This window comes from Diadema antillarum, unplaced genomic scaffold (genome assembly GCF_040938485.1).
Source record: "Diadema antillarum isolate AM-2024a unplaced genomic scaffold, OU_Dant_1.0 seq00001265_RagTag, whole genome shotgun sequence".
Classification (NCBI taxonomy): Eukaryota; Metazoa; Echinodermata; class Echinoidea; order Diadematoida; family Diadematidae; genus Diadema; species Diadema antillarum.
Window position 1 is genome coordinate 109,357 of NW_027272047.1, and position 27,720 is coordinate 137,076.

At 38.0% G+C, this 27,720-nt stretch overlaps 1 protein-coding gene across 1 annotated transcript; it reads right to left on the reverse strand.

Annotated features, from left to right (window-relative positions):
* Window positions 1–587: 587 nt before the first annotated feature.
* Window positions 588–27,691, reverse strand: LOC139745415 (uncharacterized). Its single transcript, XM_071655805.1, has 8 exons — window positions 27,412–27,691; window positions 22,472–22,589; window positions 14,361–14,425; window positions 13,372–13,434; window positions 12,754–12,835; window positions 6,822–6,923; window positions 1,813–1,894; window positions 588–1,326 (listed from the first exon to the last, which is right to left on the reverse strand). The coding sequence occupies exons 1-8, from the start codon at window positions 27,553–27,555 to the stop codon at window positions 588–590; spliced, it is 1,395 nt and encodes a 464-aa protein (XP_071511906.1). The 5' UTR covers window positions 27,556–27,691.
* Between the last annotated feature and the right edge of the window lie 29 nt (window positions 27,692–27,720).

Below are 27,720 nucleotides of genomic sequence, written 5' to 3' on the forward strand. Positions count from 1 at the left end.
GAACTTATTGTCAGTAAGCTTGTTATAATGGGGTTCCCTGCAATGTGTCTTTTCATGCTTCACACATCCATGAATATAAGTATGAGAGTAACTGATGTAGGTAAGAAGGAGAATAACTGATATGGAATTTAGCATCATCAATACCAAACATTCTCTGATTTACATGGTCACTGCGAATGAAAAATAGTCACCATCTTGCTGTAATGACCAGACAAAGGTTTTCATGCTGGATATGTAAACTGCAAAGTAGACCTTAATATGTGTCTCCATGTAGTACACCATGCATGTACTTGTAATTCATGCAAACTATCTTGGTGACATGGGATAAAACTGTTGCTCCTCAATATTGTCCATGCTTAATTTCTGTGCACTAGCTAGACAGATTTAATATGCAATGCTCAAAGTTGATGATCAATTTCAGGATAATTTGAATGACCATACATGTCAGTGGTATTATTCTGTACTCCAATAAGCATCAAAGTGCCTGTATGTTGGACTTCACTTTACAAGATACAGGTGGCTCACTCGGGAGTGTGGGTACTAGAGTCTGGTTATATCAGTGTTCATATGAATGATGGACCAGTACGTTAGAAAGCCACCTCCTCCTCCTCCTGGTTGTACCCGTTTTGGTTCTCTTGGTCTCCTCCGTACGTTTCCTCCTCCTCCTCCCCCATACCCTGGCCAAAATTGGCCCCTCCCTGCTGCAGCTCTTTCAGCTTCTGAATCTCTTCCTCGTCGTAGCCGCCCTCGCCCCCATACTCGTCCCCTTGACCGAAGTGCTGCTGCTCACCGTATTCCTGCTCTTCCCCAGCGTACCCCTCCCGCCCGCCGCGCCCGTCCTCCCCATACTCACCCATGCGGTCCTCCTGATCCCGCCCCGCCCTCCGAGCCATCTCGTCCCCTCCCTCGTCCATGTTGCCTTCTTCCCGCTCGGCCTCGCGATCCCGGTCCCGGTCCCGCCTGCTGCGGTCCCTGTCCCTGTCCCTATCGCGGTCCCTATCCCTGTCTCGATCACGCCGGCGCTCGCTGCGGTCCCTGTCCCTGTCACGATCCCTGTCACGATCCCGTTTGCGTTCTCGGTCGCGATCTCTGTCCCTGTCTCTGTCCCGGTCCTTTTCTCCGCGGTCCTTTTCCCGCTCTCGGCTCTTGCTGCGCCGCCTGCGTTCCCTTTCTCTGTCCCTGTCTCTATCTCTATCACCCCGCTCTCGGTCCCGCTCACGCCGCCTCTCCCGATCTCGGTCTCTCTCGCGGTCCCGGTCGTTGCGTTCCCGTTCTCGGCCTCCTCCTCCTCCTCTCTCCTCATCATCCCGATCTCTTTCCCTATCCCTGAGAATAGAAATGTGACAGAAAGTTACAAGCACACATAAAAAGTGATAAAATTCCTATTCACCATTAGCCTTTATGTTGTTTTTGTTTATGAAATGCAATTTGCGATTGATTGCAACTTACGCTCAATCTTTATTAAACAGACCCCACATCTTGTGTCGTCACACCAGCATGAAACCCCTTTTCTCAGAGTAAGCTCAAAGATTCCGCTGACAGTCCAGTGAGAGAGCTTGTCAAAGGTAATGACTGTAAGTGACGCAAGTCACGAAGAGCCCATCCCGCCCATTTGGTTTTTCTTTTACAGCACATCAGCTCATTATGGCATGTTAGTAATCTCAATTTCCCAAACAGCCCCTTCCTCAGCCCCCATCCCCCCCCCCCACATCCTTGAGGAGAAAATTGGCCACCATTTCCCCAGAGAGACCATCCCAACTGCAACTGGGTGAAAGCATCAACAGAGCTACATTCAGATGAAGACCGACTCACCTGTTTCCACTTGGATCTTCTCTACCAGAGTGACGCGAGTTGACCTCCGGCCCACCGCGGCGTGTGCCTCCGAGTCCACCACCTGTGGTGCAAAAAGAAAACACAGTAGAAACGGATCGATGCATACAAGGTGAATTCTACAAAGATATAGAGGAAACAAAACAACCAAATATCTACATAAACACATACACCTTGTAAGCATCCCAAACAAATATCCGCAAACAGGCATCATGGTCAATAATTTCTGCTTTAGACACATTTCTGTAAAGAATGTTAGCAAAGTGAAATTTCTCTGCTAAGAGGCAAAGTTGTTGTGCTTGACCACCAAGTGAAAATGGCTCATAGGCAATTGCTGTCATAACCTTTTATGTACAACACTATCTCAAAACATATAAGCTCGTATTCACGAAGGTGGTACAAATGAAACCGTGGTTTAAACCATGGACAAAAACCATGGAGCGCCAAGTGTCGCATGGAATATTTCGTTACGAAATCAGTAATTTCGTCGATGAAATGATTGTTTTGTAACGAAATGACAACATTTTGTAACTAAATGAATATTTCGTCCACGAAATGATAATTTCGTTAACGAAACGGTCATTTTGTCGACGAAATGACCAATTTCGTAACGAAATATTACGTGCGATACTTGGCACTCCATGGTTTTTGTCCATGGTTTAAACCATGGTTTCATTTGTACCACCTTCGTGAATTCGGGCCATAGAATGCACAGTCTGTTTCATAACATAAATGGGAATTAATAGTTTGTCCCGTTTTTACAAGAAGCTTACCAAGCATATCAGGAGTCTGAATATCCACCAAATTCAAACCAGCTTATCAAGAAAATATTTGTCTAGCATATCAATTTTAGGGCTTGTGCAACTGTCTTGTACAGACCTCGCCAAAGCATTCACAGGTCGTCAATCACATAATTGCAAAAAAAAAAAAAAGAGCAGTCAACAAAGCACATTTTTTTTCTTCCTTATGTTCCCTTAATTAAGTTAATACTAATGACGTAAGACAGACGATATCATCGCAATCCAGTTTATTTCAGGACCACACTGCGTGCTAAAGCAGAGTTGGCAAAATTAATCACCTTATTAGTTAGCTGCAAGAAGAAACCTTGCGTGACTGCTATGTAAAAAAAAATTGAAAAGACCTGCCAAGTGTCTTTACTCCATTATGTACACTCTGCATGCAGTTTCAGCTATGTAGGTGCAGTGTAAGTACAATGTACTGCACATTCATTAAAAGGTACAGTCAAACTCGGATACCTCGACATCGGATAAGCCGAATATCACTTACCTCGGGGGCAAAATGAAAGTCCCGATTGTTCCTATGGAGTTTCCGTGTATTAAAATTCGCGTAGCTCGAAAAAGATAACTCGAAGTTCGGTTACCTCGAAGGGAAATCTAATGTCCTGATCTTAATTAACTTATTGTTTTTCCCGGCATGTTGCTCGAATCGAAATTGTAAACATCACTCAGCATCTCCGATTAAGCGCGCGTGGACAGCGAAGACGTGTCACATGTTTTCACACTCGATTGTAAATATTCTGAGACCAGAACAATCGCGCGCCCAAGAAGAAATACCCGATACACAGCTGACAAGGAAAATCCCCAACACCACACGTACATGGTATGCACATAGCACCCGTGCCAATGGAGTGCTTTACGATAGAGCACTACGCGCTGCCCCATCATTTGCTTTTCTTTAACCACTGTGTTTTAATTTTTGATCGAGACAGTCATACCGTGCGCGTAGATTTCTCAACCGTCGGGGCGCACCTGCTTACGTTGACAGTTATATCTTTGCCATTAATCACGCTCCACTGTCAAAACATCAATCTACCTCGTAGTGCCTTTTTTCAAACTATTTTTTTTTTGCCTTTCACGAAGTTTACTTCCCCGAGAACGCAAGCACTGAAACTTTTTTTTTCCAGCAATGCGATTATGAAAATCTGGAAGTATAGGCCGATCACAATGAAGAATAGAATACACAGGGCTCCGCACTAAGTTTTATCGGGCCACCAATATCATTGATTTTTATTTTCTGGTGGTCGAAAGTAAAATCTGGTGACAAAAAAAAAATCAGGAAAAACATTAGAAAAACTAAATCGGTCCTACTAAACATAGACAAATTAATATTAAGCATTATTGAAGTGATACAGATGTCCATGTCTAAAACAAATGAATAGAAAATTCAATCATCTTACTCAGTGTTTAAAGATTTGACAAGTTAATAGGCGTAGATATTATTATAAAAGTTGATGCCCATATATTGAGGAGGTCAAAACTTACGTTTGAAATGAGAAAATGGGAGCATTTGCTGACATTTGTTAGCATCCGACATTTGTTTTAGCATTGTAAAAAACCGAAAGTTACCGTTATTCATTTCTAAATGTAAAAGCAAACAACCGACATTCATTTTAGAATCTTACGGAGCTGAATACTATCGTAATCCATTTCCAAACGTGAAAGCAAACATCCGCTATTTGTTTTAGCATCTAACTGAGCGGATTAATACCATTAATCATTTCCAAAATTTAAAGCAACAATCTGTTATTTATTTTTGCATCGTACGGAGCAGAATATTACCGTTATTCATTTCAAACATCCGACATTTATTTCATTATCGAACGGAGCCGAATGTTACTGCTGTCCACTTCCGAAAGTGAAATGAATCATCTGACAATTATTTTGTCATCGCACGAAGCCGAATGTTACTGTTTTTCATTTTTGAACGTAAAGGCAGACATCAGACATTTTGGACTATGAAACGTATAGCTGAATGTTACTGATATTTATTTTGAAATGTACCGTAGCAAATATCCAATATATATATATTTTTTATCATCGTATGGGGCAGAATGTTACTGCTGTTCACTTCCAAACATGCCAAACGTAAAAGCAATCATTCGACATGTATTTTAGCATCTTCCGGAGCTGAATGCTATTGACATTTACTTTCGGACGTAAAAGCACACATCCGGCATTTATTTTATCAGCGTACGGAGTTGAATGTTATTGTTATTCACTTCAGAACATCAAAGCAAACATTCGACATTTATTTTAGCATCTTTCGGAGCTAAATGTTATTGCAATTTACTTTCGAACATAGAAGCAAACATCCAGCATTTATTTCATCATTGTCAGGAGTTGAATATTATTGTTACTCTTTTCCGAACGTCAAAGCAAACATCAAACATTGACTTTACCATTAAACGCAGCTGAATGTTACTGTTATTCATTTCGAAATTTAAAAGCAAACATCAGACAGTTATTTTAGCATCATATGGACATGATGGAGCAGAATATTACTGCTATTTTCTTCCGAACATAAAAACGATCATCTGACATCTATTTTAGCATCTTCCGGAGCCGAATGCTATTGCTATTTACTTTCAACAGTATAAGGAAACATCCGACATTTATTTAACCATCGTACGGAGTTGAATGTTATTGTTTTTCATTTCCGAACGTCATAGCAAAAATTCGACATTTATTTCAGCGTCTTCCGGAGCCGAATGTTATCCTTATTCATTTCCGAACGCAAAATCAAATATCTAACATTAGTTCTAGCACCATACGGAGCTGAGTCTTATCGTTATTCATTTCCAAAAGTATGAGCAAACATCCAACATTTATTTTAGTATCATACCGAATCGAATATTACCGTCATTCATTTCCACAATTAAACGCAAAACTCTGACATTTATTTTAGCATCTTACGTAACCGATTGTTACCGCTGTTCATTTTGAAAAGTGAAGGCAAACATCCGACTTTTTTTTTTTTGGTGGCGCGATCGGGCCACCAAAATCTTTATTTCTGAAATTTTGATTTCATTTCCTATTTTCACTCAATTCATTCATATAAAAGTTGATTCAATTCAAATTGACAAGCATGCAAACAATCAGTAGGCACTATAACAGACACAACGTTGAACATCGATAAACGTTGAACATCGATAAACATCGGACAAGTCGAAGAAAATTCGACGTACGTGTACCTCGAAATTCGCGTACGTCGAACCATTTTCTTCAGTCCCGACGAATTCGAGGTATCCGAGTTTGACTGTAGTAATAATGTAAACCGATCTCACAACAGATACAATTCGGCATATTCAACAGACAGACTCACGACTGCACAGTAGTTGGTCAATTCCACGGAAAGGTTGCATTTTATGAAAATCAAACTATTGAGTATAGATGGTTAATGAAGCTTAATTAGATGATCTGGTATTGTTTACTCAAAGCAGCCATTCACAACGGATATTCTGATACCTCATTTGTGAACATCGGTGAACGTGGAGTGGAGTTATGTCCAAAAAACCTTCATTTTTCATGAAAACTGCCAATTTTTGCAGAATTTATGTATCATTTCTGATACACTGTTATGACCATAATACAGCTTGTGTAATATTCTCAGATGGCTTATTTTCTGAATGTTCTTTGGTCATAGATTGGTTTTATGATGTTCTAGAACTTGTTCAGGCATCAGCAAATATTATTCTCTCAATCTCAAAATGTGGTAGTTGATAGCGTCCCATAAGTCACATTTTTTGTGTCCCATCAGTCACACTGGTTTTCCCTATCCTGCTACTGTACCAATGAGTAGATATTAATACCACTTGGTTCAGTGTAAGCACCAACCCTTTGCTACATTCAGGAAAGAAAATATCTTTCCAGAGACTGTGTGTAAGAATATTTCAGAACTTACTTTCCCATGTGAAAAACGGTGGTCCTCAAATGTCCCATAAGTCACGACAGCAATTTTTCGTTGCTGTACGTAATGCAATGATACTTTTCAAACTAAGTATGGTGTTTTCACAAAATGTGATATGATGGATCTAACCATGAACTGAGACAAATACATTTGATGCAACTATTATCTCAAAATACTGGTTTGAAATTGCCAAAAATTGTCACTTTGTCCCATAAGTCACAATGGAATTGACCAGTTGCGATATTTTTGTACTTGTTTTCAGTTGTTTTTAATTTCTTACTCACCTAATCGTCGAGGAACCCATCCCTTGACCGTTCGAGCTCGCTCCACGTCCACTAGCACTCTCCGGCCGTCGATCTTCTTGCCGTCGGCGTACTTGTAGGCCGCTGTTTTGAGGAGGGGGAGGGGTGGGGGCAGAAACAATTGGTGATGGCGAGTGCTCAACAAGAATGATATCCATACAATATTATATATCAATCATACTTACCTCCAGAATCTGCTCTTTTATCTCATGTTGGTAAATATGTTACACAAATAATACTGTGTGCATTGCCAAGTAAGACATAATTTCTCAATTTTGTGAGAAGACAGCTTTCCTTCAAAGAAAAGTATTTGCTATTTTTTCTTTCCTTTCCTTTTTTCTTTTTTTGGCTGCAGCTGCTGTAGTAGATGACTTCTTCATGAAAATGTTAATTCACACCAGTGGTACATCAAAGTGGTCTGATGTGACAGAAAGTTCAAAATTCATAGCATATCTCTATTTCTCTATGAATAAGTAGATATGACTTCATTTTCACTTTCAAAAAACCTGCAGAAATTTGATGAGTACCTGTGCATCCAAAAATAGTACATTCAATAATGTAGCAATAACAGTACGGAGTTGTAGAATTAGCAGGACGGAATAGATTTCCTCAACTTTGCAAAGCCAATGCAAATGGAGGGAATTCTAATTGTAAAGATATCCATAATTGTCTCTCAAACCAAATGCACACTAAATTCTAAATCTGCTTCAATTTGAAAGAAGAAAGCTGTCTAGCACACAATCCAGAGTGTGCCCAAATTTCATTAGTTTCAAACTTTTTTTCCCTTTTTTTTCAACGTAGATATTATGGTCAGACATTTGTGGCAGGATCCAAATAACTACCGAAAACATCTTGGGCATCTGTATCTTATTTTCTCTTTCTTGCATGAGCCTTGTGGCATGGATGAATCCACTTACCAATCTGGTTTTTATACTTATCTGATTTACTATTTGCCGGCCCAGATGGCGTGATAATGCAGTGAAGATGTTAACGCCGCCTCTGGTGTACAAGCCATAGTGCATTTTTGCCTTTTGTTCCCATTTCTTTTTTTCATGTATCAGACTTACCAATGCACTTTGCTAAGCAACCACTTACAGGGTTGGTACTAATAGTTCATTTACCATTCACTGCTTATGTGTCATATCCTAAAGTATTGATGTCAGTTTTTGATAACATTGTTTTTACTTCATTTCTCATTTTGAGAGACAGGAATAGCTAAACATAAAATGATATCAGAAAATACTGAAATGGAAGGATTCAAAGTTGCAATTCACTATGAAAAAGATTTGCAACATTCATTCAAAATAGTACAAGTTGCTGAAAAGAAATGTTATCACATAGCCATTATTTGATGAATCAAATTTTTTGCAAATTATGTGAGGATTGTGGCCTGATTACAATATCACTGAAGATAGAATATTGCAACAGTATCATAGAAGTATTCATGTGACAAACTTTTGCTTTGCCCAGACATCTGTAAAAACGCTTGAGCTACAACAGATCACTTAAATTACACTTATACAGTGTACACTGCTTCAAAGGAAGTATTACCATTTCTTCCTACTAAGTCTTACACTGTAATCTTCAAAATAATCAGATATTATTGTAGTTCATTGACAATATACACCATACATTTGTACCAATAAGAATTACTCTAAAACTTTAAATTATAACTTTACATACGACGCATCTTGCCAGTTACAAAATTTACCTTTATAATAAATAAACCAAGGATTATTTTCTTTTAGTTTCACCAACTAATGCAAAGGCATCTATAGAATATTTTACTCCAAAACTTTTGCAGGTTCATATATCTGCTACTTCAGGAACTTAAAAGGGGGGAAGGGAAAGAAAAAATTAAATTTTAAAGCAAAAGTTCTTTCTCATGAATGACACAAGTCATTATTTTCTTGCTAAACCTGTGGATAATTCTACTCTCCTTATAGAATCCAGTGAAGCAGTTTTCTTCAGCGTAACTCTTATTGTTGCTTTACATCTGGATGTTAACAGCAAACAGCTTTTGATTTCTTTTTTAAACAATGATAGGCAAATAAATGGCAACTCTGCTGCGCTCCAGTGGCATAGCACCCTTCACGCTCGAAAAAATGTGCTATACTCGTGTTAAACTTCATTGATAGAGAGGTGCAGTTATCATTTACGTCTTCGGCAACAACTTCTCCTCTGCACGCTCGTCGATATTCCTCATCTTCTATCTTCACGTTCAGCAGTATTCCGTGTATAATTTGCGGAGAAGCGGAGAAGCGGGGCGGTAATCTTTGGCATAGCAAACCAAAAGTACTCGCTTGACATCAGTCATAATCAACTTCTTACCCCACATTTATTGCTGTGGAATATCATGTGATGAGATGCGTAGATGTGTTTGCTTCACTAGAATTTGGATAGAAGGCCAATAAACCAAACAAAACTGCAACCCACGGTAGAATAGAAAAGCCGAATGACTGCAACCTTGCCATTGATCTTTTTTTCTTACATTTTCATATGTTAACTTTTCCTTTCTCTTTTTTTTTCATTCTGAACAGAGGCTCTCAACATTTATCTGTGTGTGACTGTCTGTATCACTTATTTTCTTGCTTTTTCTCAGACTCTCATTTATGCTGCACCCCATCGCACTCTCTACCTCTCCCCCACCACACCCCTCCCTTTCCCCCTTGGCTCCAGCCATCGCTCTCTCCTAGCTCACACCGGTGGAAGGCTGGCTTTCACAATACACTGCATCCACCGTAAGATGCCATCATCACATATGCCCATGGAAACCTTCAAAATTAACAGTGCAACACACCACTGTCTATACTATCTGTGAATAAATTTGCTTTGACTAAAACTAGAAAGAAAAGGGATATTTGGCACCTCAAGGGAAGGAAATTAACAGACATTATATATGCCAACATCTGTTTGAGGGTCCACAATGGACATACTATTCTACTGACTGACTAAAACGGGGGAGTTTTGTAACTTAATACAAAGGTATGAGAAGTTATCAACTGTACAGTTGTAGAGCGAGGAATAGAAAAATGTTTACGGGAGGCGCTGTTCGTTCTGTCTCGCATTCCATGCTTGCGCCAGGCACTATCATACATCTCCATTTTCCCTCCTCAATGACAACAAAAGCATCCATGTTCGTTACTTGTACACTCCATGCAAACACGCTTGAAAAACGCTGCACAGTTACCAACTTTTCTGCAGCCTCATACGTACACACTCACACACTGTACACACAACAGTACCAGTAATCAAACTTGTCATAATCATTCACACCCGCAATGTTCACCTTTGCTTTTTATCTCTATTCATTCTCTATTTTCTACATTCAATCAAATCTATACAGCTCAAACTATACACCTGAATAATTTGAACTTACAACCCTTACCCCCCCCCCCCCTCTCAAAAAAAGAGAAGAAAAGCCAGTCTTCTTAAAGAAATGTTTTTGTTTTCATAGAAAGTAAAGAAATTAAATTGTGTTGCACCTTTTTGATGAGCAATTTCCCTTAAAGAAGTCAGAGGAAAAAACATAATTTTTTCACAACTTTTGTATGCCAAGGCTGTGAATGATAATTTAGTTTGCACAGAAAACAAAAACAGCATACGGTTGTAGTCAAACAAATGTACCCATAACCTCACAAAGTACTTCAAATGCCAATAAGAATCAAAGAAAGAAAGAAAAAAGAAGAAAGAACTACACCCTTTAACCCTTATGCCATAACTAATCCTTTCTTGTAGTGTTGTAGGATTCAGAACCCTGTATGACTTTGCTTTGTAATTTAACTTGCAAGTTGTACTGTCAGTGCTGAAATGCGTCTATGTCCTTTAATGTACTTGGAAGAAAAGATGTCGGTGCATTCATCAAGATCGGAATGTTTTCCCTTCCTTGTTACTTCCCCTCTAGTCATAGAAAATGTCATATATTGGTGTATAGAGTTGTGTTTTTTGGACAATGCTTGGAGAACTATTCACAGCATTCCACACATCTCATTCTCCTCTTCCATTTTTTTTTCTCCTTTAAACTTCAACCATCTTACCAACATACAAACCTAAAGGTTGTCACATGTTTCTTTGCATAGCCAATCATAATGAAGCATGGCTGAGCGTTAGCCAATGAGCAAGCAGCGCACACGTTCAAATTGCGTGGCTGTGTTGGGAGTGACAAAAAGGAGAAAGGTGAGAGAGCTAGTCTGAACGAGACAAAAATTCTACGGTCATGGATTTCAGTTAAAATGCCACTAAATATCACATACCACAACTTATTCATTAAACTTAATATTCTCCAAATACTAACTTGCATGAAATTATCTGGACAGCATTAAAAACTTATTATGGATGACAGATTCTAATAAAAATTCAAGAAACCCATACATGTACCTTTCTAAACTACTTTTCCTTTGAACTGTTCTCTTTCAAAATTATAAACATGAAAGTACAATGTAATCAGTAACTTTCAGGTGAAATTCAGAGATGATATAATTTAAACATGAAAATACATTCATGACTATATTGTTACGTACACAAGTGTCCCTAAAATAAAAATGTGGCTACATGCTTCAAGTTTGCATTATAAGATATCCAACCATGTACATGTACTTTGCAGAAAGTTTCTACAATTCTTAATCTAGAAATAAAGAATGATAGCATTTGAAGTGAAGTTCAACAACAACTACAGGAAAACTGCACACACAAAATATCATACTCACCAGACACGTGTTTTCAATTTTATTTTTGAGAATCAACTTTGAATTCCGACAACTTCATCACTCAGAAACTCACCTCGGACCCATTGTTACCAGAAATGAATGGATAAAAATAAACAAACAAACACACAACACAGGCTCATGTACTTTACAGATAATGTCATACCATGATACACAGACTTACCAGTACTTAAGTGTACACGCAAGAGGACTACAAAATAGTTATTATCATTTTAATACACTCTGTACATACCTGTGGTCCTTCAAAATGATCTAAAATTTCACATGGTGTCTTTTGACTTTGGGCTTTATTTGACTCAATGCGCAACGTTTTGTCAAATCTAAGTCTATTGATTGCATTCTGTCCAGAATTTTCCAAACTCTTCTTTTTAAACACTGAAATTCCTGGTCCCTGTTTCATACAAGTCATGACATGGGAACCTTATTACTACAAACACCTTGATACAGCTAAGTAACTGCCAATTAGCAATTGAGTAATGTCTGGCCCTACCACTGCATACAGCAATAATTGTCGCAATTGTTGGAACTTGTTTTATAAAGTGGGGTCCAGATTTACACTTTATAAATATAGCAATGGCAAGGAATGTGTTCACACATATTTAGTCTCAATCCTAAAGTACTCAAAAAATTCTTAATGCTTCTGAACTGCCATGCAAAAAGGCACAGGCCACGCTTCTTGGCAAGGGCTTCACAGACAATACCTTTGATTTGATACCTTATTTAAAGCATCTCTGCTGTTACAACATTATAACCATACCGCCTTATTGTTTGCTCCCATCACGACAAAGCAATCCAGAACCAATCTCTGACAATACGGATTGCAGAACATATCAAACCATGTAATAAGGCCCTACAGAACAAAGAATTATATACTGTAAAAGTGGAAATTTTCGCGGTGTTCAAATTTTCGCGCATTTCGCGCAACCAGAAACTAGCGCGAAAATAAAAGCATGCGAATATTTTTGCTTGCCATATGTGCCTGGGCGTGATGTCTTGATTCCGCGGAATTAAAAACATGCGAAACTCTTCCGACCCGGCCAAGCGCGAAAAATTAGTCACGCGAAAATATCCACTTTTACAGTAGAGTATGAATACACTGCTCTCCAACTGTAGTGCAGTAATCACATACATACAGGAACATGAGGAGATGGCTATTGTGTTGGCCATACCGATACAGTGTGTATACTTACTGTGCATGTCTCTCTCGTGCGCGTACTCTATGAAGGCATAGCCCTTTGGTTTGCCGGTGTTGATATCATGTGCGATACTGATCTGGAAGTACATAAAGATGAACGGAAGAGGAAACTACACTGAAGGAGCTAATGTATTTGATATGATCACATTCCTGCAGACTTGATATATTTAATAACAAAATATCATATGCTGAACTTTCGAGTACACTCAGTACCTGCTGTACCGGTAATTCAACAGTGAGACATGGGAGATAACTGCGCTTACAAAAAGCCTCCTGCTAATCAGTGAGACTTGTCTGACATACAACAGGACACTTAACTTTTCAATTATTTCAAAAAGCAAAAAAAAAAAAAAAAAAAAAAAAGAGTAACAAAATCCTCCAGGAGTACTCAAATAATAAGATTATGGTACCATGATATTTTGTGTGATTTTCAAATGATCTCCCATCATCAAGATTGACAACAGATAGACATCTGACATGAGATCTTAATGTGATGCTATTTAATTCTTAAATGCCTGACATCAAAACTACAGAACATTTTAATTTCATACCCCAAGATCAAATCAAATCAAACAAACAAACAAACAAACAAATTCTGAGCTTGAAGGCTTACCATCTTGATTGGTCCGTAAGTTTCAAATTCTCTCCGCAGCTTGGATTCTGATGTGTCAAAATTCTAAGAAAGGGAATAATCCATAAAAACAAACATGTGACTTATTGTGAGTGCTTTGTTTCACCATCAATTAAGAAAGTAATGCAGAACACATGATTTTACTCTCACACAAAACATTTGTTTTTTGTACTGGTATAACATGTGGACTGCATTTATGAATTTTTTCCTCTTAAGATTACAAGCAAATGAACATGAACAAGTTCAAGACCAGTGAGTTTCTTTGCAGTAAAAGGTAAAGAGAAAGGGACTAAAAATAAAAACTTTTCTGGTATTCAAAAAGCTCTTCAACCAGACTTTGAAGAGATGTTCAGCTGATACATCGTACTTTGTTGCTTTGAAACAATAAGAATCATGTCCACAGTCACAGCTGTATGAATTTCTCTAAACATGCATAATATGTTTTCAGTGCCAAATGAAGTTGCTATTTTTTGTCTAAAACATCAACTTCAATTAAAAACAAAATATGACAATTGAATAACAGACAACTTTCGGTGAGCGGAGAACACTTTTACTTGTACGTGTAAATGAGGCAGATCCACTGCAAATTCATGCACAGCTGTATAAATGTAATTGAAAGTGTTGTTGCTTTTTTTTTTTGAATAACGTAAGATCACATGATGTAATATAATCACCTTTTTCAATGATGTACAGAATCTCTCATGCAGCACTCGTTCTCATGTGATCAGAACACAACATCCAAAGCGTAGGTATAATTTTCCCCTTTTTTCCCTTTTTTTTTTACAATCTGCTAGCTTGTAGACTACCTACAATGTACTGTATGTGAGGACTGCAGTAAGAACATCATTACACCAAAAGATTCTTCTGAGCATGAGTCAATGGTAGCATTTCACATGATACAGAAATAAGGACTCAATTATGCAAGCATCCATGGAAGCACAACAGTTTTTCTAACTTTCTCCACCACTTACAATTCGGGCCACAAACAGAGTCTTGAATGCATTGGATGTTGCTCCGGAATTGCTGTGTGCATCCCCTGTTGACAAAAGAAAAGATGGGGAAAATATAGTGAAGATGTAAAAAACTTGCTACACACAAGAAATTTTGTATAACAGTCATATCACAGATGTATAGAAGAGTGTGATGGGATACCGGGAAAATTATTGCCTACAGGTATTAACAATATGGCCATTTTTACAATCAGTGGTGTAAAACACAGTGTTGGCACTAATTGGTGTATAACTTTCTTATACACTGACAGATATGCATTATTTTTTCTCACAAACTTACCACCCACAGTGTCTACCTTGGGTACCTTAATGAACTTTCCTCTCTTTTTCTTTCAGATGTGGTAGGCACTTACATACTTGAAATCCAACACTTTTGGTGTACTCATTCTGACATAGTATTTTTGTCAGAGCTAGCATATTAAATTGTGTATTCCTTTCCATTATTTTTGTTGTTGTTGTGATAGACAGGTATCCAACATTAAGAACTATTATGTTTACCAGGTTCTGCTTTGTCTTCTTTAAAGACTGAAATTGTCCAAACTTTATGTTTCGGAGGTGACATTTTCCGTTAACAATTAACCCCTCTTTTGAGTTAGCTCTTGTTCACAATTATAAAATTCAACTTTGCTAATTTCCATCAAAACAGAATAGTAATCAATCTGACTTAACTTTGATCCAAAGATAATTTAATTCAAATAGCTTATCATTTTTTGGTGAGCGTTTATAAATTTATGTAACTTTTCCGTTAACATTTCTGTCACCTCCGCGACAACAGATTTATGTATTTGATTTTTTTATTCTTGACATCAGTTATACATTACATTTGCAAAAATGTAACATATCCCCTCACATTATCTCTGAAGGAAGGTAGTAGAAATATAGTCTGTTGTTTTCATTTCGGAGCAATTTACAATTTTCCGTTAACACTTGTCACCTCCGAAACAATTGTCACCTCCGAAACAACAAGCATATTATATTTGATAATTTCTCGAAGACAAAGCAATTTTGTTTGATTCTGTCCAAGTGACAGGAATCTCTTTTGGATGAAAATAGTAATATGGCAACAGGAAGTGAGAAGTTTGTAGAGATTAATAAAAGATCTAATAAAAACTAGGAATTACTGTTTCGGAGGTGACAAAACACTGTTAACAAGATTTTTTGTTCATTTCTGTTGAAGAGAAACCATATCATGTACACCAATGGTTTCATTTTAGTAACATAAGTCTCAATGTAGAGAAATCAACTAACACACTCTCACTCTTTTTTTTAATTACTAGATTGTATGTTTTCGGGCAAATTTACATTTTTTCACTTTTTTTAACAATGAGAATGCACAAAATACACCCATCTGTTGTATATAAAATATTGTAATCAAGATCAATTCTCATGCTTTAGTTAAGTAAACATATAGATGCTTTCATCTTTAGAAGCTTGATTTCCAAAAGCAATTTAGTTGTAAAGATTTACCAATCACAGCTTTCCATGTAGGTTGCTTTTCCTTGTGTTTCGGAGGTGACATTGTTTGTTAACACCATATTGTTATGTGATAGTGAAAGGCAAGACTTCAGTTCCTTGTCACTATCTATTAACATTTTCTAATACATTTAATATAGACTACAAAATCATCACAACAGAAGTGATTTTTGTATACATAGCTCACCAGAATTCCCTTGATACCAAAGTGATACATGTACATGTGGCAGTTCATGCATGCCCTAGTCCACAATCTTAAAAAAAAAGAATGTAAAAAAAAAAATCATCAAATAATCAAACTCCACAAAAAGGCCACATGCCTATAGCTGGTGCACAACTTGTTCTTGAATTCTTAGTTGTTGTTTTTCCATGTACAATGTGGTAATCATAAACAAAATTATGTTAATCATAAACAAAATTATGTTATTTTTTTTAATATGACAATAATAATTACATTTTCCAAGTTGAACCAACTGTTTATGACATTGTATTTTTAAGATTATTGAAGTTCTGTGACAACTAAAGTGAACAGAGGAACAAGTCCCCAGGACTGGAAAGGGAAAGATCCAAAAGCAAGATTAGTAATTCTATCTCAATATGATTTTGATGAGGTGTTTACCTTGTTTTGTTATTATGTTCTATCTTAGAATTTGGCTTTAAGTACTGGAATTTCAAGGAAAAGAAAATGGTTTCTTAAAGGACAAGTCCACCTTCATATACATGTGGATTGAATGAATGCAACAACATTAGTAGAACACATCATTGAAAGTTTGGGGGAAATTGGACAATCCATACAAAAGTTATGGGTTTTTTAAGTATCCGCGCAATCACTGCTGGATGAGACGACTACGACAGTGTATGATATCACATGCGTACAGCGATATAAGGAAAATATAATGAATTTCACAAAACTTTACTTTTTGAAAAAAGTGCACATTTCTTCAAGTTACTACTGATGTATTTTAGGGCAATATTATTCACCCTGCCTTCCAAAAAAGAAAAGTCAAGTGTTCTTTTGTTATGCAAGAAAAGTGAAAATATGTGGAAGTTTCTTGATATCTTTAATAGTACTTTCTCTATATCCTTGCACACATGTGACATCACAAGCTATAGAAGTCTTCTCATTCAGCTTTGACTGAGCAGAAACTTCAAAAATCCATAACTCTGGAACGGATTGCCTTAAGCCCCCGTTCCACTATCACGATTTGGACCCCGATCTGTCCCGATCTAGCAGATCGGGAGAGAGCGGCAAAAGCGTACGGGGATCAGAAGCATCGTAGCAGCAGCGTGTGGAGGTCGGGGTTGGAGCGGGCAGTTTTTCAGATCGGGAAGAAATTTTGAACCGGTTCAAAATTTCTTCCCGATCTCCCCGATCAAAATTGACATATTTTTAATCGTACGGCAAGCGAGGAGAGCGTAGTGACAGCGTAAACGCAGCGGGGAGAGCGTAATGACGGCGTAAACGCAGCGGGATGAGCGTAACAAGGTCTTTCTGAGCGTAGTAACATCGGCACAAGAACGGGAAGTAATTTTAGCTGTAATTTTCGAAGAAGAAGAAGAGATGAAGAAAAAGAAGAGAAGAAAGCAGCGAAGCAGCTACCCAAAAGGCGAAGAAAGAGAGACTGCACGTGATGCTGAAAGAGGAGGAAGAGGACATAACAGAATTTTGAAGAATATGAAATCATCTACAACTGGAGGAAGACGGACTATAAAAGCAAGGACATCAAGAAAAATCCTTTGAAAAATCAGCACGTCTTTGTTTATACAATGCATTGCTGCAAAAGAACCGTGAGTTGAGGAGGCTCTTCAAGTTCAAGTTCAAGTTGATTTATTTCACTTCCAACAAACAAATAATAAAAAATACAAAGAAACGCTCTTATACACAGACGTCATGAAATCAGTACTACAATGCGATGAACAGAATAACGTTGTAAAAGAGATGCAGGCAAATTATCAACAGAGATACAAATAACAATTACGTCACTGTGGTAAATGCATGCAAAATATTGCTGGAAATGGAGGGGACTGCTAAAAAGCAGAGCTTGTAGTATTAGAATGCAGTCCCCTCATAGAGAAAAATATATAATTGCAAAAAACAACAACAACAAATTTCCCTAAGCGGTAGCAAAAAAAAAAAAAGACAGACAGAGTAATACACACATACATGCACACATACGGACGCACATTAAAGGACAAGTTCACCTTCTTAAACATAAGGATTGAGAAAATGCAACAACATTAGTAGAACACATCAGTGAAAGTTTGAGGAAAATTGGACAATCGATGCAAAAGTTATGAATTTTTTAAATTTTTGTGTTGGAACCGCTGGATGAGGAGACTACTACAGCTTGTGAGTCATATGCGTACAACAGTATAAAGAAAATATAAAAGAAAATTCAACATATTTTCACTTTTTTCGCATAATAAAAGAGCAATTGACTTGCCTCTTTCTAAAGGCAGGGGGAATAATATTGCCCATAACATTTATCGGTAACGAGTCAGGGGAATGTGTACTTTTTTCAAAAGATGGAATTTTGTGAAATTCTCTTTATATTTTCCTTGTATTGTTGTACGCATGTGACATCTAAGTTATTCATACACTGCAGTAGTCTTCTCATCCAGCGGGTACTGCAAAAAAAACTTCAAAAATTCATAACTTTTGAACGGATTGTCTGATTTTCCTCAAACTTTCAATGATGTGTTCTACTAATATTGCTACATTCTCTCAATCCTTATGTTTATGAAGGTGAACTTGTCCTTTAACAAACACATGGCGGCTCTCTTGTAAGGAAAAAATTGATGAGAGGATAGAAAGATATAGTAGTGAAGAAGGTAGTAAGTCCGAGGTGGACAAGGGGGGGGGGGGAGGAGGGGAGAGGAGAGGGAAATGGTGGGTCATAACCAGGGCACTGGAGGCACAGAAGCACGGGCTCGCTGATGAAAAAAGAGTAGTGAGAATAACGAAGCAACAACAACTTTGAAAATCAAAAGTAAAAAAAGAAGAATGAATCTTCGAGGTCCACAGTATATTTCTTCGGTTCTGCATGCTAATAAGTTGACTGACTGCTGACCCACAGTCGAATCGGGGTACATCGGGGCACATCGGGCACTTTTCAGCTCTCTGAACGGGGTAACAGCGTGATAAGATCGTATAGATCGTTCAGAGCGTAGATACAGCGTGCATTGATCGGATAACATCGGCAACATCGCACTAACAGCGTAGCTACATCGTTCTAAAGCGTACCGGCAGCGGCAGAGATCGCAATGTCTAATTCCCGATCATCGTAGTAAGAGCGTAGCAAGCACTTGGTAGTCGTAACTGCAGCGTACTTAGAGCGTTCTAACATCGTACTGTGTCCAGATCGGCTCAGGTTTTACCCGATCCTTCCCGACCTGAGAAAATTGTCAAATCGTAGCGAGAACGGCATAGTGGAACGGGGGCTTTACTTTCCTCAAACTCTCACTGATGTGTTTTACTATTATTGCTGTATTTACTCAACCCTCGTGTCTATTAAGGTGAACTTGTCCTTTTCCAGTTTTGGTCCCTTATAGGTTTATTTGAGACCAGTTTGTGTCCGGGACCTTCTGTGAAATTGATGGGGAAAATTACTGAACAAAAACAAATTTTCCCCTCAAGTTCACAGAAAAGCATTATGCTGCTCTCTTCAGCTGGGAAACACAAACTGTTGTGTTAACCAAATTGTAAAAACCTGTTAAAGATTAGTATGAATTACAATCTCAAACAAAATATGAGCTGCTATCCATTATCATGAAAGAGAATAACTAAACAAGATAACAAGTAAGAACTGAAAGAAAGAGCTTATATTTGAAAATTAAAGCCATGAGGAAAGATATGAATGTTCACTAAATAGTTAACACCTGAGAAGTTGGGTTGTCTCTGTGTTGTGTCACCTAAAAAATAATAAAATGGTTTTTCTTATCTTATACTTTTTACTCTCAAAAGTGACTAATATGATTTGCAGGTAATTTTCATGCAATTCAGAAAGATACGTAAAATATATTTTAGTAATGTCAACAGTTTCAATGAATCTGGTGTATAGAAAATTTATCCCAGATGAACCAAACACCTTTCACCAGCATTATAACATTTGTATGGTGGCTATCAAGGATGATGAAGAATTCATGAACATCCTTGAATTCATCTATTTATAAAACTATGTGCAAACAAAAACGTACACAAGTCAAATAAGAATTTTTGCTTTTGGTATTCATACCGTATGTCCCCACCAAAAAACTACAGAGGTACCCTCCGCAACGATAACTTTAAAGATAGTGAATCAATCTAAAATACAATTTGAGGGATTGAAATTATAACTCATTGCCCACACCTTACAGAAAACCCCATTAAATTTGCTTCAGAGGTCAAAGAGAATTGAGGATTTTTGTAGAGCATGTGAGGAATCCCTTCCCTCCAAGTTCTATATATTGTGTTTACACATTGATATGCAGTTCTAAGAGCATCCAAGTGCTGAACTTGGAAGAATCAGACTCCTGACATCCTTTACAACATTCCACATTTCTTTGAGATCACTTAACCAAATTGACTGGGGCTTCCTGCAAAATAGAGCTAAAATGTTATAATTTAAGACCCCAAAGTACAATTTAGCTGATTTAATCATATTGGGTGCTATCAATGCAAAAGTCTAATTGTAAATTTGTTGGGGGGCATACTATATGAATACTTGAACACAATGTTAACATTGAATGTCACCTCCGAAACAAAGTTATTCTTCCCTGGTGTTGTGGAATAAAATGTTCTGAGAGCAAAGAAACATTCTAGAATTATCTTACACCCTCATTTCAATTTAAGGTGGAAAATGGAATACCATGTTCCTTCAGGTTACAATATCTAGCTTATGTCCGTCATATTCTTACTGTAAATGAAAATTTCAACACAATGTTAACATTGAATGTCACCTCCGAAACGAAGTGATTCTTCCCTGGTGTTGTGGAATAAAATGTTCTGAGATCAAAGAAACATTACTTAAATGATCTCACACCCTCATCTCAATTTAAGGTAGAAAATGGAATGCCATGTTTCTTCAGATTACAATATTTAGCTTGTTAAACATCCTTTGTCCAAATGGAAGGCAAACTACCAGTACCCATGCTAATTAATGAAGTGTAAAAAACACTTGTTCTGTGTGGTTTATCTGCTTCAAACAGGTGTTAATTTCTTGTTCTCGAGTTATAATTATTAGAAACATTGATAAAAAGAAGAAGTTTTTGTGTGATTGTCACTTATTCTCAAAAAGAGTGATTGTTAATATAAGTGTCACCTCCGAAACATTCTAATATGTTAACTGTCACCTCCGAAACATCCATGTGTGAAAAATCCAAGTTTTAAAGAAATGATTGGAATTTCATTTAACCTACATAGGAAGGTAGCCCTTCTTAAAGACTTGTTATAGTAAGAGTTTGACCTGGCCTGCCCTCCAATAAATAGTTAAAATCTTAAAAATTACATGTCAATTGGTATTTTTAGCAAAAATTTCTAAATCTCATGTATTTTTTTTAAATTCACTTTATATTCAACTCCCAAATAGTTTTGAGTCACAAACTATATATTGTTGTTAACCATATAAACTTTGCATGGTGAAGTTTGACTAAAGAATTTTGTCAATATGGTGCAATTCATGAAAGCAAAATTTTGCTTAAATTTACTTCAGGTGCCAGGGTTTTCCTTAAATTACACCAATAACCCTTCAGCTTTAAGGTCTGAAATGTTATTTTTTCAAAAATTTGAATACTTTCAAACAGGAATCAAACAGAATAAAGAAAAAATATTTTGTTTGAAATTTTGACCCTCCGAGTACAAAAGTTACACCACTGATCGTAAAAAAGGCCATATGTAATAATCGTACAAATCTGGCTTCGATCTGTATAGTAGTTCTTGCATCAAACTACTCTTTCAACTTTGGACTAGAATTCACTCACATAATAACTTCTGGAAAGTATGAAGTTAGTTTACAGGCAAGGCCAAAACACTGATTCACTCGATACTAGTAAAATGTTGTAATGAGAGGAATGAATGTCTTTCAATCAATATGGAAAGACAAGATATTAAAGCTCCTCTCAAATCATGTTACTATACCTGGTGTTTACTACACATCACAACATTGTCTGCCATGACATGTGAAAAAGTCCAGGACCCCCTAACTCTTTTATCTATTTATCTTTATGCCATAGTATGACCCTTTGTCAAATAATGTAAAATTACAATTACATGTACATTTGTTTGCAATGTTAATATATCTCAAGAAAGTAATGAAATAATATCAATCCACAATTTCTCATCCTACCCAATAACAATCTTGGCAACAAAGAGAGAATGGGATGAGAGTATCAATTCCCAAAGATGAAAATAAATCAACCGATATACAGGTAATATCTAATTTATTTTTCACTATTTTTTTTTAATGATACTTCACTTTCAAAGCCTAATCTGCATTAAAAACAGGTTTGTAATGTCTGTTCTGTAGCAGAAAGAAACACACACCACAAACTGATATACATTGTAAGCAACACACAATTAATCTTTGCAGGAGAAAGTGCAAAGTGAACACAACTGTACTTACACTCAGCAATTTCACTCTCCAGTTTCTGTTTACACTCCTCCTCCTTCTCCTTCATCTTGCGCAGCCGCTTCTCTTCCCGCGTCTCCCCCCTGGCTGGTGGAGGAGTTTCCGCTGGATCCTGCAAGGAGACAACAGGTGGAGAATACTGTTTAATTAACCGTATCAGGGCAATTACACCCCCTAGGGCCCGGGGAAGGGTCCGGGGTAATTGCCCAGGGGGTAATTGTCCTAGACCCTGTTTAACCCTTTGTGTGCTCTGGAGTGCGAATGGCAGAGAAAACCCCATGGTTAAGCCAGATGCAATCTCTGTGGAAAATTAATTTGGTGCTCCAATCTCTGTGGAAAATTTATCCGGTGCTCCAATCTCTGGCCCACAATCTGTACGATAACGTGTACATCACTAGAGTAAAACCCCCAATTTTCGGCCGGCCACCAAAATCCGGACATTTACATTGTATCACTTATCACAAGCCAGCAAATTCTACTGTCAAAACATACAGTACGCATATGTACGCATGTACGCATATGTACGCATGTACATATCACTTCATTTCACATACTGGTACACTCGTTCACCACAGCAAAGTGCCCAAGTCACCTCCAAAAATCCATCTAAAATCCCAAATTTTGCGTCAAAAACACAGAATCGCCGCAACTTTTCATAAGTGTGCGCGAAGTAGGTCCCGCGTAAAAATAGGGGTCTCCGAAAAAGCGGTAAAAATTGAAAAATTACGCCGTTCTTTTGCGAGATTTTTTGCTTATCGCAAGCTCAGATCAGTCAGAGTGTGATGGTATCCTCAAAAAACAAAATCTCCGCACGTGCTGATGCAGTGAATAAATGTACAGGGGCTGAATGCATACGTGCAGAGTCTCAAAAATTCGGACACGAACAGGCGCTGCAACGTCCCCGATGCAACCTTGCGCCAACACGGTATGGCGCGTGCGTGCAGATTTTTCAGCGGCCTTGTATGCGCAGTGACATTTCGCGCGTGTCCACGGCTGTCCGAATTTTGGGGAATTGACAAGGTAGGTGATTTAATATTTGGGGATTCAGTGAAATTTTATAATCTGTTTAACAATATCAATATTGGGAAAAAATAGGTTGATATATTTAACATACATTATTACATTGTATCTATATAATTTTGTTGAGTATTATTTGAGTTGAATAAAATTGGGGCTTTTACTCTAGAGAATACTGTTCAACCCCTTGTGTGCTTCCGAGTGGGACTGGCAGGCAAGAGCTCAGAGAAAACCCCATATTAAATGGCCATATGGTTAAGCCACAAGAAATCTCTGTGCCCTGTGGAAAATCTGGCGGTGCTCTAATAATCTCCCGTCCACGATCCGTACGATAATGTGTATAGTGAGGTGCCCGCACCTCGTCAAGGGCCCAAATACCGTCACCCCGCTTTAAAAATTGTTTCAAGCGCACTAAACAAAAATTTATGCCCGGGACTGTATTCAGTACACTTGAAACTTGGCAGGGATACCACAACCAAGCAAATTGAGGTGAAAACCGAAGAGTTTTCGCGAAAATCTGAAATTTTAATCGGAACACGTGTTATACAAGTACGTGTCAGTATCACCACTGTCCCCGCACGCATCTTTTACGTGTATGTCTATGGGAGCATCATGGTCACCCGCACACGTCTTTTACGTGCTTTGTCTATGGGAGCGCGGGTGACGAGTTGCGGGCCCCTTCCTTAGCATGCAACTTTTTCGCATCGTTCGCGTTTAACGACGATAGCTGCAAATTTTCGATATCGATCAGTGAACTTGTGACTCCATTGGAATTTTCAGCATTTTTCCTGTATGTGAGTTGGATTTCAAAGAATTTCGATGGCGAAATGTGATTCAAATATGCGCAAACATTACCTATGACGAGATGCGGGTCACCCAAGTATACATGTAATGTACATACATGTACACACTACATCTATAGGCACAGCGGCTCGGCTGGAGATACAATTTGTCCTAGTAGGGTAAGGGCACCAGTATTCGGTCAGCCCCCGGTATTCGGTCACTTATTACTAGTCACCAGCCAGTAAGTTCAACTGTCACAACACATGCAAATCACATTGATTCACACACTTACACACTCATTCACAACAGAAAACTTCCTTAGCCCCCTCCAAAAATCCATCCAAAATCCCAAATTTTACCGTAAAAAGTGCAGAATCGGCGCTACTTTCCAAAAGCGCGCACGGATAAGCCCAGTTCTAAGAGTACGGGTCGCCGAAAAAGCGCTAAAAATTGAGAAATAGGCCGTTCCGTCGCGGGTGTTTTGCTTATCGCAAGCTTGGATTGTGATGGTATCCTCAAAAACGCACAAGAAAAACAAAATTTCCGTATATGCCGATACAGTGTCTCAATGCACAAGGGTTGAATGCAAGTGCCAAGTCCCCAGTATTCGGTCACCAACTACTGTAACTGTTAGTGAACTACAACTGGCGCCGCGCGCCGCAACGTCCCAGATGCAATTTTGCGCCAACAAGGTAGCACGTGCACGCGTTTTTCAGCTCCCTTGAACACGCATTGACTTTGAAGTCGCATATTGCGTGATCGAATACTGGAGCCGGTGACCGTATACTGGGGAATTTTCAAGGTGATATATTTTGCGATTTTGTGAAATTCTGTGTGATATTTTAATAACAAAATAAATATTGAGATTAAAGAAATTTGATATATTATTAATCTTTTTCACATACATTGCTGTAGATATGATGTATGTATTATTTTAGTTTGAAAAATATTGCAAAAAAGCTTAAAGTGACCGAATACTGGGGATGTTACCCTAAGTCTGACGTCTGCATCTTGCGTCTGTCTATCTGCACATCTTTCATCATGTTCATGCAGGCTTCTCTCTGCTCTGCACTCCAATCGAATCATACTTGATTTTAAATAGATGGACTAGTCTAGTAGTAGTAGAGGCGCTAGTGTACATTCGCATCTGTTTGTCAAATGACCTCCAAACATGCACAAACTCACCCTAGTTATTTAGTAACCTAAATACTTGCATCTGAGTGAGATTCAAGTCCAGTAGAAATGGAATTTTCACTATTTTGTCACTTATATCCTTCTCGGAATAATCTCGATCGCAGCTACTCGCTCGGCGATAACTGCGTTGCACAGGAGCAGACAGCGCAGCACGATGTACAAAACACACGGCAACGCAGCTTCTGCAGCGAGCACCGCGATTAATCTGAATGTAGCTATCTCACAGTGACCACGGCAAGTTTTTCTATGGTGTCTTTAAAAAGATAATACTTTTCCACCTTTCTCTTGGCTTCTACCGAGTCGCGGCATAGCGATTCAGGATTGGGGTTGTTCATATTGTGTGTGTGTTTTGTTTTATATACAAAATTCTTGATTTTACCTTAATTTACCATAATGTTGAATCAAGGCAAATCAAGAATTTTTTATTTGATATTGACAATGTAGAATTTATGTTTCCATAATTCAGTATACTAGTATTAGTGTTATTTTGCAATGAACTAATTTGTATATTAATGTTTATATGAAAAAGAAAGAAAAATGAAAGATTGACAAAGACAAAAAAGATGTGTGTGTGTGTGTGTATGTTAATTGGTGTGAATGAAAGAAGATTGTGAAAATGTGATAAGACAAGGGTGAAGAATATAAGGGAAAGGCTAGGAAAAGGGGGAAAGGAAATAAAAGAAAAAATACACTAGCAGGTTAGTGTATCAAAAAGTTAAACCCACAAAAAATAAAACGAAAGGTTTACAAAATGGAGAGTTCATTAAAAGAAAAGAGGAAAGCAATTACATGTACTACAAAGAAATACAAATTGAAAACAAAGATAAATCAAACCTGGATGAGAGCAAAGATGAATATGAAGACAAGAAAGAATTATACAGATTGAAAAGGAAATAAAGGGAAAAAAACAATTATTAGAAGGACCTGTAAGAAAAAGATTGGAGAGGATAGAGAGGAAAGCTGAAAGGCCCTCGTAGTTGGAGGGAAAAACAACCCATGAAGGAAACAAAAAACAGGCACAAAGTAGATCTATACGGTTGAGTTAAAAAGGAAATTGAGAAAGATAGAGAAGAGAAAAATCACAAAGAAATGATTGCTACAGTAGGAAGGAGGGGGGAATACATTCTACCTGAAAATAAAAGAAGAAAAGAGAGAAAAGAAAAAGAAAGATATAATACAGCATACACTCGCGCACGCGCTCATTCAACCGCTGCCATGAAGCTACAACCGCTAACGGAAGACTTTGCCAAGGGCAAGGGAAAAAAACAACAAATTTTAGCTTTTCAACGACACCATAGAAAAAGCCGCTGTGTCGCTACATTCAGACCAATTCGTAATTGTGCTTGTGTACAGAGCAGAGCAGCAATTCCAGCGAATAGCGATCAAGATTTTCCAATGATTTTCCGACACTTGTAAACGCTAAAAGTGTAAAAACTTAACGTATATTCGACTTTGGAGACTCAGATGGAAGTATTTTAGGTTACTGAATAACCAGGATAAGTTTGTGCATGTTTGGAGGTCGTTTGACAAACAGGTGCGAAAGTACACTAGCGCCGTAGAAGACTCTAGACTAGTCAGTCTAGACTAGACTAGTCTCTGGAATCTATAGTATGGAAGCACATTCTGTACTGTATTGAGGAATTATCGTGAAAAATTACCGCACTTTCATATTATTCAGCACTTATTCAGTGCGCGCGCGCACGCGCTTGCGTGTAAAGTGAATGGAGGTGGTGTTCGCTTCCCGGTGTGACACACGCAATAAGATAGAATTTGAAGCTTACTGTGCAAAGTGAATAAGTAACATTACATGTAAAGTGGAGTAATTTTTCACGATAATGCCCGCATTGAAATTTTGGGAGAGTGTTAACCGGAACGTCAAACACTATTCTCAAATCTTACAAGTAGTTAATGTAACGTTAGACCTCGCAAATTCAGCTTACCTCAAAGAGATTAACAAGATGTGAAATCCCGCTGTACCCATCTGTTCGCTTTTCTTCTGGTAGTTTATCAAGCGGTGGACGGTATGGAATCGGTTCACGAGGGGCAAAAAGGGCCAAGAGATTTGGAGGCAAATACTGCGTCATCCTCGTGAAATTGTGGTCAGTACGACACAAAATCACTTTAATACGTTATAGACTCTTCAGATTTGAAAAGAAATCCCGCTAAACCGAGTGAAAATATGAATTCCACATGTTAATTTCTGCAGTATCGTTTACGAGGTTGTCTTTATTTTCCCAAGCGTGATCTGT

Bases quoted from the DNA above. Each gene is read 5' to 3' on its own strand.
- LOC139745415 (XM_071655805.1), bottom strand. From the start codon at position 27,555: ATGACGCAGTATTTGCCTCCAAATCTCTTGGCCCTTTTTGCCCCTCGT. The intron at 14,426-22,471 runs GTAAGTACAGTT...TTTTGTCAACAG, and splicing joins GGAGAGTGAAATTGCTGAGT to GGGATGCACACAGCAATTCC. The intron at 1,327-1,812 runs GTGAGTCGGTCT...TTCTATTCTCAG, and splicing joins GAAGATCCAAGTGGAAACAG to GGATAGGGAAAGAGATCGGG.